Source organism: Aegilops tauschii, chromosome 5, assembly GCF_002575655.3.
Source record: "Aegilops tauschii subsp. strangulata cultivar AL8/78 chromosome 5, Aet v6.0, whole genome shotgun sequence".
In the NCBI taxonomy this organism is placed as follows: Eukaryota; Viridiplantae; Streptophyta; class Magnoliopsida; order Poales; family Poaceae; genus Aegilops; species Aegilops tauschii.
The window spans coordinates 542877539-542893162 of record NC_053039.3 but is presented as its reverse complement, the minus strand read 5'-3'; the positions used below and the strand labels follow the sequence as shown (position 1 = coordinate 542893162).

The 15624-nt window shown below is 46.5% G+C and overlaps 3 protein-coding genes across 3 annotated transcripts; 2 read left to right on the top strand and 1 right to left on the bottom strand.

Annotated features, from left to right (window-relative positions):
* Positions 1 to 323: 323 nt before the first annotated feature.
* LOC109784223 (uncharacterized) lies at positions 324 to 899 on the bottom strand. The gene has a single exon (XM_020342819.1). It carries the CDS (start codon positions 897 to 899, stop codon positions 324 to 326), a length of 576 nt encoding a protein of 191 aa, XP_020198408.1.
* An 817-nt stretch (positions 900 to 1716) lies between these two features.
* On the top strand, positions 1717 to 2416 carry LOC109784242 (zinc finger protein ZAT7-like). The gene has a single exon (XM_020342838.4). The coding sequence runs from the start codon at positions 1851 to 1853 to the stop codon at positions 2250 to 2252; it is 402 nt and encodes a 133-aa protein (XP_020198427.1). The 5' UTR covers positions 1717 to 1850; the 3' UTR covers positions 2253 to 2416.
* A 10929-nt stretch (positions 2417 to 13345) lies between these two features.
* LOC109784243 (uncharacterized) lies at positions 13346 to 13948 on the top strand. The gene has a single exon (XM_020342839.2). The coding sequence runs from the start codon at positions 13436 to 13438 to the stop codon at positions 13946 to 13948; it is 513 nt and encodes a 170-aa protein (XP_020198428.1). The 5' UTR covers positions 13346 to 13435.
* The last annotated feature ends 1676 nt before the right edge of the window (positions 13949 to 15624 follow it).

The window sequence follows — 15624 nt, the reverse complement described above, 5'->3', positions numbered from 1 at the left end:
GGGGTTTTACCCAGCTTCGGGCTCTCTTGATGAGATAATACTCTACATGCTACTTTTGATTGTATTCATATGAGTGTAGTACAGAGTACATGTATCTACCACGAGATTGTAGTAATGAATATGAGATCGTCTATTGACTAGCCTGGCCTCGGTTATATACGCACCATAGGCCTAGGGTTTAGAGGAGTCCTTGTCTTGGGCGCCAAGTCTTGTAGAATCCTCCTTGTATGCGGCATGGGCTGTCCGAACTGGCCCAATAGTGAACCGCCATGGGGGTCCTCGGCCCGATCCAGCTGGTCGGGAGACGATGTGGTGAGTACCCCCTAGTCCAGGACACCATCACGCACCTCAGCAAAAGTTGGCTGGGGCCGCATCATGGGGATGAAGGAGGCCTGCTTGTCGAACTTTTCGCTCAGCCCGATGAGAAGGATGTTGATGAGCTGCCGGTCTTCAACAGGATCACCAAGTTCATGGAGTTCGTCGGCGATGGACCTGAGGCGTTGGCAGTAGACACTGAGAGAGGAGTCGCCTTGCACCGTATTCCTGAGCTCGGTGTGGAGTAGATTGGTGCGAGCATCGACGTTGTCTTGGAACAACTGCTGAAGAGCCGCCGAGAAACCGGCGGCGGTGGCGGCGTCCCGGAAGACGAGATTGAAGATCTCGGTGGAGACGCGCATGTAGATCCATTGGATGATGGCGAGGTCATCCTTGACCCATTGGGGATCATGGGATGGCAGCACGGCGGTGGCGTTGACGTGGGAGCGAAGATTGCAGCGCCCGAGGTGAACTTCGAAGAGGTGGCGCCAATGGTAGTAGTTGTGGGAGTTGAGATCGAGGGTGATGGGTATATAGGGACTAATATCGGAGATTGTATCGGCGAAGGAGATCACGGGGGGCATAGGTGGTGGTGGTAGAGCTAGGGTAGAGGAGGAGGAAGCCGTGGCGGCGGCGCGGGCGAGGGTAGCGGCCCGGCGCTCGACGTAGCCGGGCGGCGGCAGCGGCGGTGGGGTGGGCGGCGGAGCCATACCCTAGTACCAGGAACTCTAAGATACCATGTAAGCTTTGAATAAAACTATTGTTATTAATTTGCTGGCCGCATATAGCGGTATATATAAAAGTTTACAAGCCAAGTAGACCTATTACAATACGATTAGGACTAGGTAACTTGAGAGCCAGGTAATAGTCTAGCAAAAGGGAGTACCAACCATGCCACTATCAGTGGAGAACATCAGCGATCAACCAAGTTAAGTACTCGTCTGGTAAGGTTGGACCCACCGTTTGTTTGTCTAGAGTCTGTTCGCGGAGCGCTTTTTAGTCTTGGGGATCGAGACTTTCTCTCTTGACTCTTGACTCTTGACCTGTGAGCCGGTTGGTGAATACTCCTATATGACACCGTGAGCTGCTAGCTTCTTCCATGCCGTTTCGCGGGCCCTTCCGGCTAACAGCCCTATGGATGGATGAGGCCAGCGCACACGTACGTACACGTCAAACTGCGCGTCCTAAACGGTCCCAACTCCCTACTAGTACTACTAGCAGTACATGGCCAAGCGAAAGGATATGGACAGCCGAGTCGCCGGCCGGTGACGACGTCAACGCCGACGTGGGACACACGCGACCACCTGGCGGCTAGCGACGGAGCTACTCGTCTACTCGTCTGCCTGCCGCTCCAGACTCCATTATATAAACACCAACCATGCTCACACACCCGGCACCAGCGGCATCACAACAGCTTCAGGTTTCTTCTGAGCCCATCCTTTGTGCCTAGCTAGCTCCTTCCGGCTCCCAGTAGGTGACCGTTTCCCACAGATTCCTCGGCTCCACACCACAAGTTCCCTGTTCTTCGACTCGCAATGACGAAGCACCAGAGGGCTGAAGCGGCCGACCAGCATGTCGTGTCCCTCGCCCTCTCGCTCTGCCTCGGCGCTGTCGCTGACCGCAGCAAGAAGATGCGCCGCGCCGGTCGGGATCAGTTCGTGTGCAAGACGTGCGGCCGCTCGTTCGCGTCGTTCCAGGCGCTGGGTGGCCACCGGACTAGCCACCTCCGCGACCGCAACGGGCTCGCGCTCGCCCTCACCACCGGCGATCAGTACTGCTCGGTCAAGCCCAAGAGTGCTACGGATCAGAAGCAGGCGCACCAGTGCCACATCTGCGGCCAAGGGTTCGAGACGGGGCAGGCGCTCGGCGGCCACATGCGCCGGCACCGTGAGGAGGTGGCGCAGGCGTTGCCCGTTCTGCTCGAGCTCTTTGTCTAGACCGATTTCAGTAGCTCTAGACTTCTAGTGCAGAGTTTTCGGCATGCGTATGCGTGCACTCTCGTAGTAGTTAGGTGTTAACCATTGGTTGGTTCATTCCTTTATATGTGTACATATACAAGTGTGACTTCTTCAGAGATTATATAAATGGATTCGTTCGTTTATGTTGTTTCAACTGAACTATTCTTGAACTGATTCTTTTTTTTTAACAAAGTACAAACGCAAGCGCTCATATATATACATGCAACTCATATGAACGTACACACGCACACCCTACCCCTATGAGCACTTTCGAGAGACTGAGTCGGCATATCATTTTAAAATTTGACGAAGTCACCGTAGGCTCCTCGTAGGTGACGGGAACGTCTCCTCCCACTGAACGCACATCGTCAGATATCCTGAAAATAAATGCAAGTACCAGGACTTTAAACCTAATTGGCTGGGGATACCACTGTCCTACTAACCATCCAACCACAAGTTAGTTCGCATATTCTCAATTGATTCGATCATAAATTCATAATCCAGCCTGCTCTATGCCCATAATTACCTGTAGTCCCGAAACAGGGTAGTACGAATGAATCGTGTTGGAGTGGGTGTGGGATGATCTATTCATGTGGAGGTTAAACTTCAAGACAACATAAAGGGGACACTTTTTTTATGATAGATTTCTTGTTGTACTTTTGCTGTCTTATACAATGCTTACATGATGTATTTACTTTTTTTATGGCGTCTCAAACGTAGAGGTGGTGTGCTTGCTGAGCGGTCGTGGTCGCCGGCTACTGCGATCTGGCGGTAGCTAGGGCCGATTTAGCCGCTCGAGCGAGGCGGGCTGTGGGCGGCATGGGCCGCGGGCGGCCGACACCGTCGTGGCTGTCGGCTGGTGGAGTTAGCGGCATGGCAGTGGTGTTTCTGCCCTAGCGCTTTTCGTCCGCCAATTCGTCTTTCAGCCATATGTCGACCTCTTCGATCTGGCCGCTCACGAGTTCCGGTCTTCGTGCTGGAGATCTATACAGATTGACGTATGTCGCCCCTGGATATCCAGATCAAAAATGCTCCGTTGGCGCGATCATATTATCAACCATCAGGGCCTTATTAGGGCGATGCACGAAGCTTCGCTTTCTTATCGGTGTCATGCGACATGTCTAAGTCAAGATTCCCAAGGCATTGATAGAGGTGGAGAAAGTCATGGTGGCTGTGATTGGAGGTCTTGAGGCTTTGGCGGAAGGGTGTATTGGATGCGATGAAGACTATATGCCAGGTGGTTGGTGACTTGTAACAGCGGCCTCGGCAAGCGGGGGCGATAGCACTGGGGGACTAAATTTTAGGTGGTGCTCCTCGAGTACCGAGTCTCGATTCCCAGGGTGAAAACCCAAGGTATGGCCTTTCTTGGTTGTATCTGGCAATGGCCTTATTGAAGCCATTGTTTTTTAGGCGAACTCAGACTTTCTCCAGAGTGAAAACTCAAGATCTTTGACCAGCCAATGATAACGCTTGTGCATTATTTCCTTTTTGGAAGAGTTTCTTTTGAAGAACTTTTTAATCTAGGTGCTGTCTTCGGTGGTTGTTACAGTGCTGCTGTTGCTAGTGATTGATCATCGAGGCGGGGTCTTTTTCCTTTCTTCTTTTTTTATTTCTTTTTTGACTATATGTATTCTTGATCTCTTTGGACATCTTGGTGGCACATATGCCGGCTGTAATTGGTATCTTTACGATGTTAATATATTTTCTTTATCAAAAATTTACTAGGGTACACTAAGAATGGTCTAATAAGTTATCTATTTATCAAAGATCACATTAGATGGTTCCTAGCGTCGACTTACAAATAGTAACTTTCTAGTCGTTTGTGAAATAGGAAAACCTGGTCATTTTTCTCATCCTCCCAAAGCGTTATCTTCTGCCGTACATTATTGATGGCGGATTCCGTAGTCGAATCCGCCAGTACCTAAGTAAAACGGGGCTTCCTCTTTCTACTCCATCGCAACAACCATTGTTGTGCTTCTTGTTGTCCTCTCGCTTATGGTTGTTGACCTGCCATGTGGGACCGACCCATCTTATATCTTGTCCCTCTACAATTGACGATATTGACTCATCAACCTAGGACTCAACCAATTCCATTGGACATCCCTCCAAGCTCGGACGGGGGAGTAATTGACCACCATCCATACCACCAAATCTTTCGAACTAAAGTGTTCCTTAACAGCATCTTCAATTGAACCGCAAAGCCCAAACCCTAAAAATCAAACCCAAAACTTAAATCCCCCAAAAGACTAGCTAATATGAGAGGGTGGTTTTTAAGCCATCGCCAGAAAATGAATCATGTAAACACTTGAATTCACTTCCACGGTTCGACCCATGTTATGCATCCATATAAACATTCCACTTGATCATTCATGTAAACTTTATAATTAACTTATATTGTCGCGTTAACCGAAGCTCACAACTTCTTAATTTGAGCTACTCGTTAAGCAACATAGCGAACACAAATGATTAATTACCATAATTTGAGCTACTCTAACATAGATCAAATAAAAGATCTCCTAAAAGACTAAACAAAATAAAACACTTTTTTTTCCGAAAAGGGGCGCTTTATTACTTAAAGGGTTTAAGCATTACAACCCGCCTCTGCATAACTAAGATGCACACAACCAACAAAGTCGTCACGACAAGCCAAAATAAAAGAAGAAGGCGAAATACAAAGATGAATATCTGTATGACACCTAAACGGTAGGAGGCCCAATCCTAAGATCATGCTGCCACCCATGTTGGGTAAAAGTATCCCTCGCCGCAACCTCCAATCGTGTACACACCTCCGTAAACAGGTCTCGATTCTTCACTCGATGTAGAGAGGACCATAAACGAAGAATCCCGGTACATCTGTAGATAACCTGCATAAGGGAAGTACTTTTATCATTAAAAACCTTACCATTTCTACATAGCCAAAGCGACCAAATCACGGCAAACGCTCCCACCCTGAGAAGAATTCTAAACTTGTGATCAACCCCATGTAACCAGCTGCCAAATATATTAGCAACACTACACGGAGGATACAAGCCAGAAGCTATCTGGATGACTGACCATATAGAACGAGCCAATTTACAATGAAAGAACAAATGTTTTATTGTCTCATCATGCGGACAAAATACACATTGCATTCTTCCATGCCAATTCCTTTTAATAAGGTTATCTTCAATAAGAATGACTCCGCGACGAAGATACCACGCAAAATTTTTATTCTTAAGAGGTATCTTCATCTTCCAGATCTTCTTATTATTATCAACTGGCACATCTGACTGGATCAGAGCTCTATACATAGACTCCACTGAGAATTGCCCATTCCCATGTAGGTTCCAACGAAAGATATCGGACCCTTGTGACAATTGTACCGTGGTTAACCGTTGGAGCAGTATGTTCCACGATTGGAGTCTAGGTCCAATTAAATCCCTTCTGAACGTCACATTTGGCGGAAATGATTCCAAAACCTTGGCAATAGTATCGCCCTTGTGACGCACAATATTGTACAGAGCTGGATATTGTTCCCGGAGAGTAGCACTACCTAGCCACTTATCCTCCCAGAATCTAATTTCTGAGCCATCCTTAATTGAGAAGGAACCATAGCGGAAGAGATATTTCTTCGTTGCCATTAGTCCGGCCCAAAAATGAGAGTTCCCAGGCTTCCAGTATACTTGGGATACCGCCTTAGAACCCACATATATTCTTCTTAAGAGGGTTTGCCATACACCATCTTCCGTCAACAACTTAAACAACCATTTGCCGAGGAGGGCCCTGTTCTTAACCTTAAGGTCATGAATGCCCAACCCGCCTTGGTCCTTGGGACGGCAAACCACACTCCATTTAGCCAGTCGATATTTTCTCTCTCGCTATCTCCTTGCCAAAAGAATCTCGATCGGAAGTAATCCAATCTATGTAATACTCCTTTCGGCAATTGGAAGAAGGAAATCATATATAGTACCATGTTACTTAGTACTGAATTTATGAGGACCAACCTTCCACCCAGAGATAGCAATTTACCTTTCCAACTACTTAGTCTTTTTTGTAGTCTCTCATCGACGTGTTTCCATTCAGCATTTGTGAGTCTCCGATAATGTATCGGTATCCCCAAATAAGTGATCGGAAACTGGCCCAATCCGCATCCGAATAGCTCAGCATACAGATGGGCCTCGTCTTGAGCCTCACCAAAACAAAACAGTTCACTTTTATGGAAATTGATCTTAAGCCCTAAGAGATGCTCGAATGCTGATAAAATTAATTTAAGATTTCTTGCTTTCTCGAGGTCATGATCCATAAAGAGAATCGTATCATCGGCATATTGGAGGATAGATACGCCACCATCCACTAGATGATTCACTACCCCATCAATTTGGCCATCAACCTTGGCACGCTCAATCATGACCGCTAACATATCAGCCACTATATTGAATAGCATGGGCGATATTGAGTCACCTTGTCGCAATCCTTTCTTCGTTTCGAAATAGTTGCCAATGTCATCATTGACTTTAATGGCAACACTACCTCCAGACACGAAACTATGGATCATAGCGCGCCACTCAGCAGAAAAATCTTTCATTCTGAGAGTCTGTTGAAGAAAAGACCACTTGACTTTGTCATAAGCTTTTTCAAAGTCGATTTTAAGAACCACCCCATCCAGTTTTTTCCGATGCAATTCGTGAACTGTTTCATGAAAGACAACAACCCCATCTAGGATGTTTCTGCCTTGCATGAAAGCAGTTTGAGAAGGACAAACCACATGTTCAGCAACCGAATTTAGCCTAGTCGTTGCTACCTTGGTGAATATTTTAAAACTAACATTAAGGAGGCAAATTGGACGATATTGTTGTATCCTTTCAGCCTCATTAACCTTAGGTAATAAAATAATTTCACCGAAGTTTAAACGGAACAACTCTAGTTGGCCAACGTGAAGGCATCCAAACAAGAGTAGGAAATCTTGTTTGATGTCCTCCCAAAAATTCTGGTAGAACTCAGCGGGAAAACCATCAGGACCCGGTGCTTTGTTATGCTCCATTAGGAAAACCGCCTTTCTAACTTCCTCCTCGAAAAATGGAGATGTTAGAAGGCTATTTTCCGCATCAGAAACCTGGGGGATGTCATCTGTTCGAGACTCATCCATTGAGAAGTTTCCTTCCTCAGGGGTTCCGAATAGATTTTTATAATAACTAGTGATATAAGACTTAAGTTGCTCATGCCCTTCAATCGTGCCCTCCTCCTGTTGTAGGGAATGAATAAGTTTCTTCCGATGTCTACCATTAGCGACACCATGGAAAAATCTCGTATTCGAATCACCTTTCAGGATAAACTGAGAGTTTGAATGTTGGTACCACTTGAGTTCCTCCTCGCGCAACATGCGAGCTAACTGGGCATTTGATTGACTCTTGATCTCTATTTCAATGTCAGAGAGAGGTCTAATCTCTGCCAGAGCTTCTAAATCATCAATAATAGATGAAATACAGAGCTTTTCCTTCTTGAGGATACCGCTGTGTGCCTAGCCCATCCACAAAGGAACTTACGTAATGCACGCATTTTGTTGTTCCATATGTGTATTGGGTAAGCCCGGCATCCGGTTTATTCCACACCTCCTTGACCATTTCATGGAATCCATCCCGATGCAACCAACCTAGTTCAAACTTGAACCTGCGTCGGTACTGTGGTCGAGGTAATCCAGTGGTTAAGAGAATGGGTGCATGGTCTGAAATAGCCTCTATACGAGGAAGAGCGCGAACAGAAACCATTGGGAATTTGCATTCCCAGTCGGTATCCATTAAAACACGGTCTAGTTTCTCATATGTCAGCTCCGGAAGACTATTCGCCCAAGTGAACTGTCTTCCAATCATGGAAACCTCTCGCAAATCTGGACTGTCAATGACAGCGTTGAAAAGGAAAGGCCAATGATTATCAAACCTACCTCGGCTTTTCTAATTTGGATATCATAGCAAGTTAAAATCCCCACCAATAAGAATGGGGTAGGGATTATCTTTCGCCAGATTAACCAGTTCACGGAGAAAAACGGCCTTGAGCTCATCCTAGGCTGCCCCATACACGGTGACGAGGGTCCATGTGAGGTTGTCAGCTTTGTTTCGGATATGGAGTTTAATATGAAACTCTCCATACGACCTAGCCAGAACATCCATAGTCCCTGTGTTAATGCCAAGTAAAATGCCCCCAGAACGACCTCGAGGTGGTCGTGAAATCCAATTGTAGTCTATCCCTCCAGACAGGCGGTCAAGCAGACTTGCTGAGAAATCACGTCTCCCCGTTTCAGATAAAGCCAGAAAGTCTAAATTGTACTCCCTATTACACTCCGCAATGAATAGATGTTTAGCCAAGTCACCAAGGCCTCTGCTATTAAAGAACATGCCATTCATGAGGAAACAATAGGAGATTTAGAAAATTTCACCCTCTAAGAGGGTTTACGGCCTTTTTTCGAACGGTTGGACTTGGATTTACGACCGGAAGCTGTAAGCTCAATCAATGAACTAAGCCCGGGTTTCTCCAAGCCCACGTCCGAAACCTCCCCTACTACATGAGCGAGTAGCTGACCATCTGATGTGGCATGCAGCTCCTCCTCATCTAGATGAGAGGTAAAAGATTTGCTAGAAACTCGTGGAGTGACCTTTAATCGGTCATATTCCAAATGTCTTAATGGGTTTGCGGAAACAGAAATATCATTCTCCTTATTTCCTAGACTAACACCCACATTATTCAACTTAGCAATGATGGATGTATTTGAAAAAGACAAAAATGATTTGGGTGATGACGAAGTACCTTGGTTGTCGAGGTTCTGCACAGCTTTACGCCGCATAGCCTTGGCCAAAGAGTCTTCGTCGGTGACAGCTGTTCCATCGTCGGCCACTGCATGACGGGCACTACGACATGTGGGAGTTACCTCCGATGAAGAAAGACGTGTAGGAACCTCCACCGGAGGAGGGGATGAGGGTGTAGTAGCAACCCCCTCTCCGGCAGTCACGACCACCGATAAACTCAACGCCACCGCCGAAGATGGCGTGTCTGGAGGCGGGACCACAGGTGGTGCGTGCATGGGTGAGACGCACACGTTTGGCTTCATCAGAAATTGTTGAGCAGCCACGGACGCGTCCGGCTCCGATGAAGATCGAATAACAGTTGAATGTGTAGTGTTGCATGGCTGCATACCCGAGGCCAGCCCTTTGTGTCCCAGCACACTCGAAGCATGCATGGACACAAAATAAAACACTTGCTAAGTATAAACAGAGAAGCTTAGCTTAGCACAAGCTTCTCCGTCATAGCCCAATGCCGCAAGGTCAGAGTCAGAGGATATCACGATGACGTCGTTGGACGTTGGCCCTGCCTTTGGTAACCCTTCGTTACCGTTGCTGCCTTCTTCGCTATTGTCGTGGCCTCCTCCTCCTCGATGACAATGTCATCTTGCAGGTTGTTCTACGCGTTGTCGTGCACGCTCACGATAGTGGAACTCATGACGGTAGGCAACCTTGGACCCCCCATGAATGTGCGACGCTCCTCGGCAGCGAGTTGTTCCATGTTGTAGGAGGTCTCGGATTCCTCCATCATGCACCGCTCCTCGGTGGTGCATCATTCCACGTGGTAAGTCTCGATGGAGTTGAGAGGACGATGTTGTCCCCCATCAGCTTGTCGTCCTCCTCCTCAAGCTCTCGGTTGGAGTCCTAGCTGGTCGCCACCACCTCCACAATCGTGACCTCTGTCGAAGTTGGATTAGATGGAAGCAGAAGGCAAGTTACGATGCTGACAAGGTAGTTAACTTAGTCAAATTATGCCACGTATGTGAAAACCAGTTTCTGAAGGGGTCGAGGGGCTAATTTAAACGGTATCAAGAATTTGGGGTTTATGTTCTCACTGATAATGAAGTTACGGGATAAATCAATCCTTATGATTCGTGATATGTTCAAAGAAAAATCTTTATAATTATTTAAAAACGTTTCCCTGCAAAAATGGACTTATGGCGTTTCTGCGTTGTGCTAGTTCGCCTAGTTGTTCCATTTGCCGCCGCGCATGGTCCACGTCTCTCCTTCACCATGTCCGGTGCACGCGTACTTGACCATTTGGCAATGCAAGCTTGTTCTGGTCCAGCTCCCGTAGCTTGGATTCATACTCCTGCGGGATAGCAGTATAGCAGGACTCACTCGGGTTCATTATTCTTGCTTTTCAGATCCGTCCGCATCTCTTCGGCTCAACTAAACAATGTGGTTATGGCGGTTAAGAATTGACCGAACCACCAATTGCAAATGCTCTCCCTCATGAACGATAGGAGTGCACGCGCAACGCTGCTGCCAGCCGTATATGCTTACGTAAGAGTAGTTGCGGCTCCTAGCTAGAGGCTGCAAAAAAAAAAGATTATTATCGTTCAGTATCTTTTTTATTCTTTGCCAGCTCCATGTTAGGGGTGGACTCGAGGTTGGGCGGAGCGTTTGTTTCGTGCGAATGATCGCATGGCTGTAACTTGGAAGAGTCGGGAATTTTGTGGAGAGTTTGTCATAGATATCTAGTTGTCTAGGTTTTTTCAACCTTTTTCGACATAGCGCGGGACCTAGTAATAATATATGGAGTGATGGTGACTTTCTTATATTAGATGTGGACCCTCGCGTAGGATTTTTCTTTAAAACGGAGGCAAAATATTTGCCTCATCTATTAAATAAGAAGGAGAATAGAGTTTTCTGTGTTACAATAGACCCCGCGATTACAAGTGAATTACTCTCCAAGTACGAAGGATTTCAACTTTTTTGCGCCTGCGGTGATCCAGTGAACCACCTCCTCTTTTATGGTGGAAGCGAGAATCCAAGGCGGCGCATTTCAGTCATGATAAATAATCATCATCAACCCTGTCATTTGCCAGCGCTTATTGTAGGGTTCCTCTATGCATGATATAATCTCTTTTTGAGCATACAAGGATTTACATCCAGGAACCTCACTCACGCCTGTCTGTGAAACACACCCTAGACCTAGAGCATATCTCTTAGATAAATTACACTTTATTCTTAGTTCACAGAGCATGGGTGAATGTTAGATGTGCTACTTGATGCTTAATTCAAGGCTGGTGGTTAAGCTTGACAATGGCAAACCATAATAGACGAGCAGTTATGTGTTGCCTAGTTCGCAAAATATGAAGAAATTGAAATTTTGGAATATTATTTTCACAAACTATAGTTTGAGACTTACATTCACAAAAGTTTAGACGATATATTTTGGTTTCAAATTACGGGGTGTTCCTATGATTTTATTATTACATTGAGAAACTAGCCTTATAAGACTATAATTCACACAATGTTAATATTATGATCCAGAAAATATGACATAATTATTTGAAAATCAGCAACTGTTATACAAAATATCTAAGAATATAAAGAAAATTATTCATAAAAAACGTTTACAAAAATATAGTAATTTGAATTATGTGACCTAATCGAAAATATTATCCATGTTTTCGAAAAAATGATAAGCTAAAAAAACTCTGTTTTTTTTTTGCAACATGAAATTTATAGGGAGCACCTAGAACTAATCTAGCTGAGACATAACTATGTCTCATTCACCCGACATCATCATGAAACATGCAACCTGTGTCGCTGGACAAACTTATCGGCAACAAAAACACGAATCACAGTTCCTTCTAATCAGACGGTCATACACGTGAATGAGACATAACTAAACCTCAGTTGGCTGAGTTTTAGCACAACCGAGATTTATAATATAACCACTAGTTCTAGCCTCGGGCAAAGATAAACTAAGATGATCGCACAGAAGGGCCTACCTCATGTATCATCATTCATAGGTTAACAACTAATTTTTTTGGCTCAACTCTCTCGGGCAGTTACTACTTACTACTCAAGTTGAGTCACTTATTTTTGGACGGAGGAAGTAGAAGACACTAGAAATTAAAACTCTAGCCGAAGCAGACAAACACGCGGGACACAAGCCGTTATCCAAATAACGATCATCAACAACCCGCAAAGTCTCAATCCTCTGGACTACTGCTGGTGCATATCCAAAACGTCCACGAAACACGTTATTAGCATCTAACCTGGCTAGACTAGTGCGCGGGGAGCAGTTTTACGAGCCATGCCGATACGTGATGTCATGATCGATGTAGCTAGCTACTGTGGTTTAGCCTGTTTGATTTCGCTTCTGTGTCCCAACTGAGAGTGAGCTACGCGCTAAGTGAGAACACGTACGCGCCAGTAAACTTTTGTTTTGGTTCTAGAACATCGCTCGGCCGGTCTATACGCTTTACCTAATCGTGATCTCAAGGCTCCAAGCTGAGAAATGCTGACCGATTTCCCTAGGGATTTGATTTTAGTTTACTTGTTCTTCAGTGCTCTGGAAGCCGGCCGGGCAGCCCCCTCGCAGTACGACTTACCACTTCAACTAGCTGCACAAATAGATTGGATCAATGATCACGCAGTGACGTCACCATATATGTGCATGCCGATTGTATGTGCTAATCTACTTGTGTCCCAAGTTTTGTTGCTCCTTCTTAGATAGTGGAACGCTGGTTCGGACAAGTTTCGTCGATGTCCTGGGCAACATGTGTATTATAAAGACAAGTACGAAGACGACGTCTCTTTCCGACTATATATATATCTCCCGAGTCACGACCGTGTTGACACGGTTGTGCTTGCCTCTCATAAGGAGATTACTTAGTTAAGTTGTCGACATGTCCATATATTGGCATCCAACCTGGTGAAAAAGAGCAAGAGTACATCTTCACCCATGCATATCCGAATCTAAAAGTTTAATGTTTTGGACTGATTAGCATCTTTAGTGGCAGGTGCATACTTGTACTAGTAACCTCTTTAGGGGCACACGGTTGAGACCTTATTAGTTTACTTAACTGAGATAGGATACAAGCTGCGCACTGGTATATAAATTACGCGGTGCGGTACCATCATCAGTAAGTAGTACGTACGTAGTTTACTTAAGGTAAAATACATTGTTGTATTTTAATTGGTAGCTTTCCAGTTGCAACAAGCTAGATATGCGTTTAGTGTGCCAGCCCATACCAACTCCACACCCACGTACCTATATATGACATGAGCCACCCATATGCCATATCAACTAGTTCATTCTCCATTCCCCCACACAGACAACGAAGCTAGCTGGAAGTCTACGAAGGACAAGAAGTCGGAGGATCATCAAACTCCATGGGAGCTGGGATGAAGCGCTCGAGGGACGAGGAGGTATTGTCGCTGGCGCTGGCACTGACCACGGACTCATCGACGTCGTTTACGACTTCAGCGGACTCAGCCGGGTCACCGGCCAAGAAAGCACGGCGACGCACGAGGGGCGCCGTGGTGGCGACGTCGGGTGAGGGGGAGTTCGTGTGCAAGACGTGTGGCCGTGCCTTTGCCTCCTTCCAGGCGCTAGGCGGGCACCGGACGAGCCACCTTCGGGGCCGCCACGAGCTGGAGCTCGGTGTCGGCGTCGCCAAGGCAATCAGAGAACGGAGAAGACGGGAGAACAAGCAGCACGAGTGCAACATCTGCGGCATGGGGTTCGAGACGGGCCAGGCGCTCGGGGGACACATGAGGCGTCACCGCGAGGAGATGGCACTGCGCGGCGGCCACGATGGCGTAGCGCTACTGCCGGATCAGGTGGTGACGGGGCACCAGGCCACTACCAAGCAGCCGCCCGTCTTGCTCAAGCTGTTCGTCTAGGTAGATACGTCCATTTCTCCGGCAAATAATTCCGAAAAGAGGGAGTATATACTACGCACAAGTAGAGATTGTTAGCGTTTCTGAACATTGATGAACTTTGCTTAGCATCATTCTACATTCAGCAACTTGATCTAAAAATGTTGTTCTCGATCAAACATCAGATTGCGGTTCGACGAATATGATTGATGTACGTAGAGCATCAATGCTCCAGGCTGGCAGTGTTCCATTTGTTGCGCCGCATGGGTGACCTATATATGTTTCCATAGCTGATTTTTTTTCTGCAGAAAATGAGGATGACCCCCCGGCCTCTCTGCATCTGGAAGATGCATGCAGCCACTTTATTAATTATTCACAAAAACTTAACAAAGTAATACATCAATATATCTAAAGCCACCGTCATGCTTCCATGGCTGATACGGACTAGTTAGCCCGATCGAAGGCCACTTGTCCGAACACGTGTGTTGTTCGTGCGTACACTTACATAGTACGTAGTCAACCTCCTCGCGAGTCTGGACAGTGGACACTAAGTTGGCACGGTTAGGCTTGTCCAAACTAGGAGCGCAAAGATGAATCTGTCGGCATGTCCATGTCCTGGGCATCCAACCTGCTGGTCAAAGACCAAGAGACTTGACCCGTGAATATCCAAGTCTAAGGGTTTTGGATTGATTGGATAATACCTTTACTGGTCGACAAGTCTGCAGACTAGCACTCACGAGGTAAGGTAAATGCCACTCGATCGGTGGCACACGGTGCAGCTCTGAGACAAAGGCTGTGCCTGGTTGCTTAATACTTTTCGGCCAATTAAGACAGTGCCCCTAATCCAATTGTCCTCGAAATGTAAACAACGAATTGGAAGCTTCGTGTGGCCGCGGAGAAAGCACCGCCCGTTTACTTCCCATTTAGCCGACAGGACTGGCCAAGCAGACGGCCGGATACAAAGCTTTAGGTCCACTCATGGTGCATGTGCGGCGACGTCCGTGCTTACATGCTCTACCTCTCATGCCAATTTGACCTTTTTCAATTTTTAAATATATGACTTTTAGGGCGAATCAACCTGTGGTTGGATGGTTAGAGGGACTGTGGTATCCTCAACCCATCAGGGTTCAAATCCTGGTGTTCGCATTTATTCCTGAATTTATTCCAGAATTTATTCCAGAATTTCCGGCGATGCGCATTCAGTGGGAGAAGACGTTCCCATCGACGCAAGGTGCCTATAGTGACTTCCTAAATTTCAAGATGATATGTCGGCTCAGTTTTTCGGAGGTGCTCATAGGAGTAGGGTGTGCATGTGTGCGTTCATAGGGTTGAGTGTATGCGCGTGTATATGAGCGCTTGCGTCTGTACTGTGTTAAAAAAAATGACGTTTAAGCTGTTAGAATTAATAATTAGGAGTACACTACTCCACTAACAAAAAGTAATTAAATCCAAAGCCGCACGTACTCGGTTTCGTTAGCTTGTGCCTATGCAATGATCCATTACAGATTCACAACACAAATCTTGCTTCTCAGCTTCCGCGAGGCTGGTGGCTGATAGGCTGAGAGCATCTCCAACCGTTCAGCCCTCCAGGACGCCAAAAAGAGCGGTCTGGGGGCGAACCGGCGCTAGATTGGCCCTTGGGGGCGACCTAGCTTCCAGCCACGTCCCAGGCGCCGCCCCCCAACCCGCGGTAAATTCAA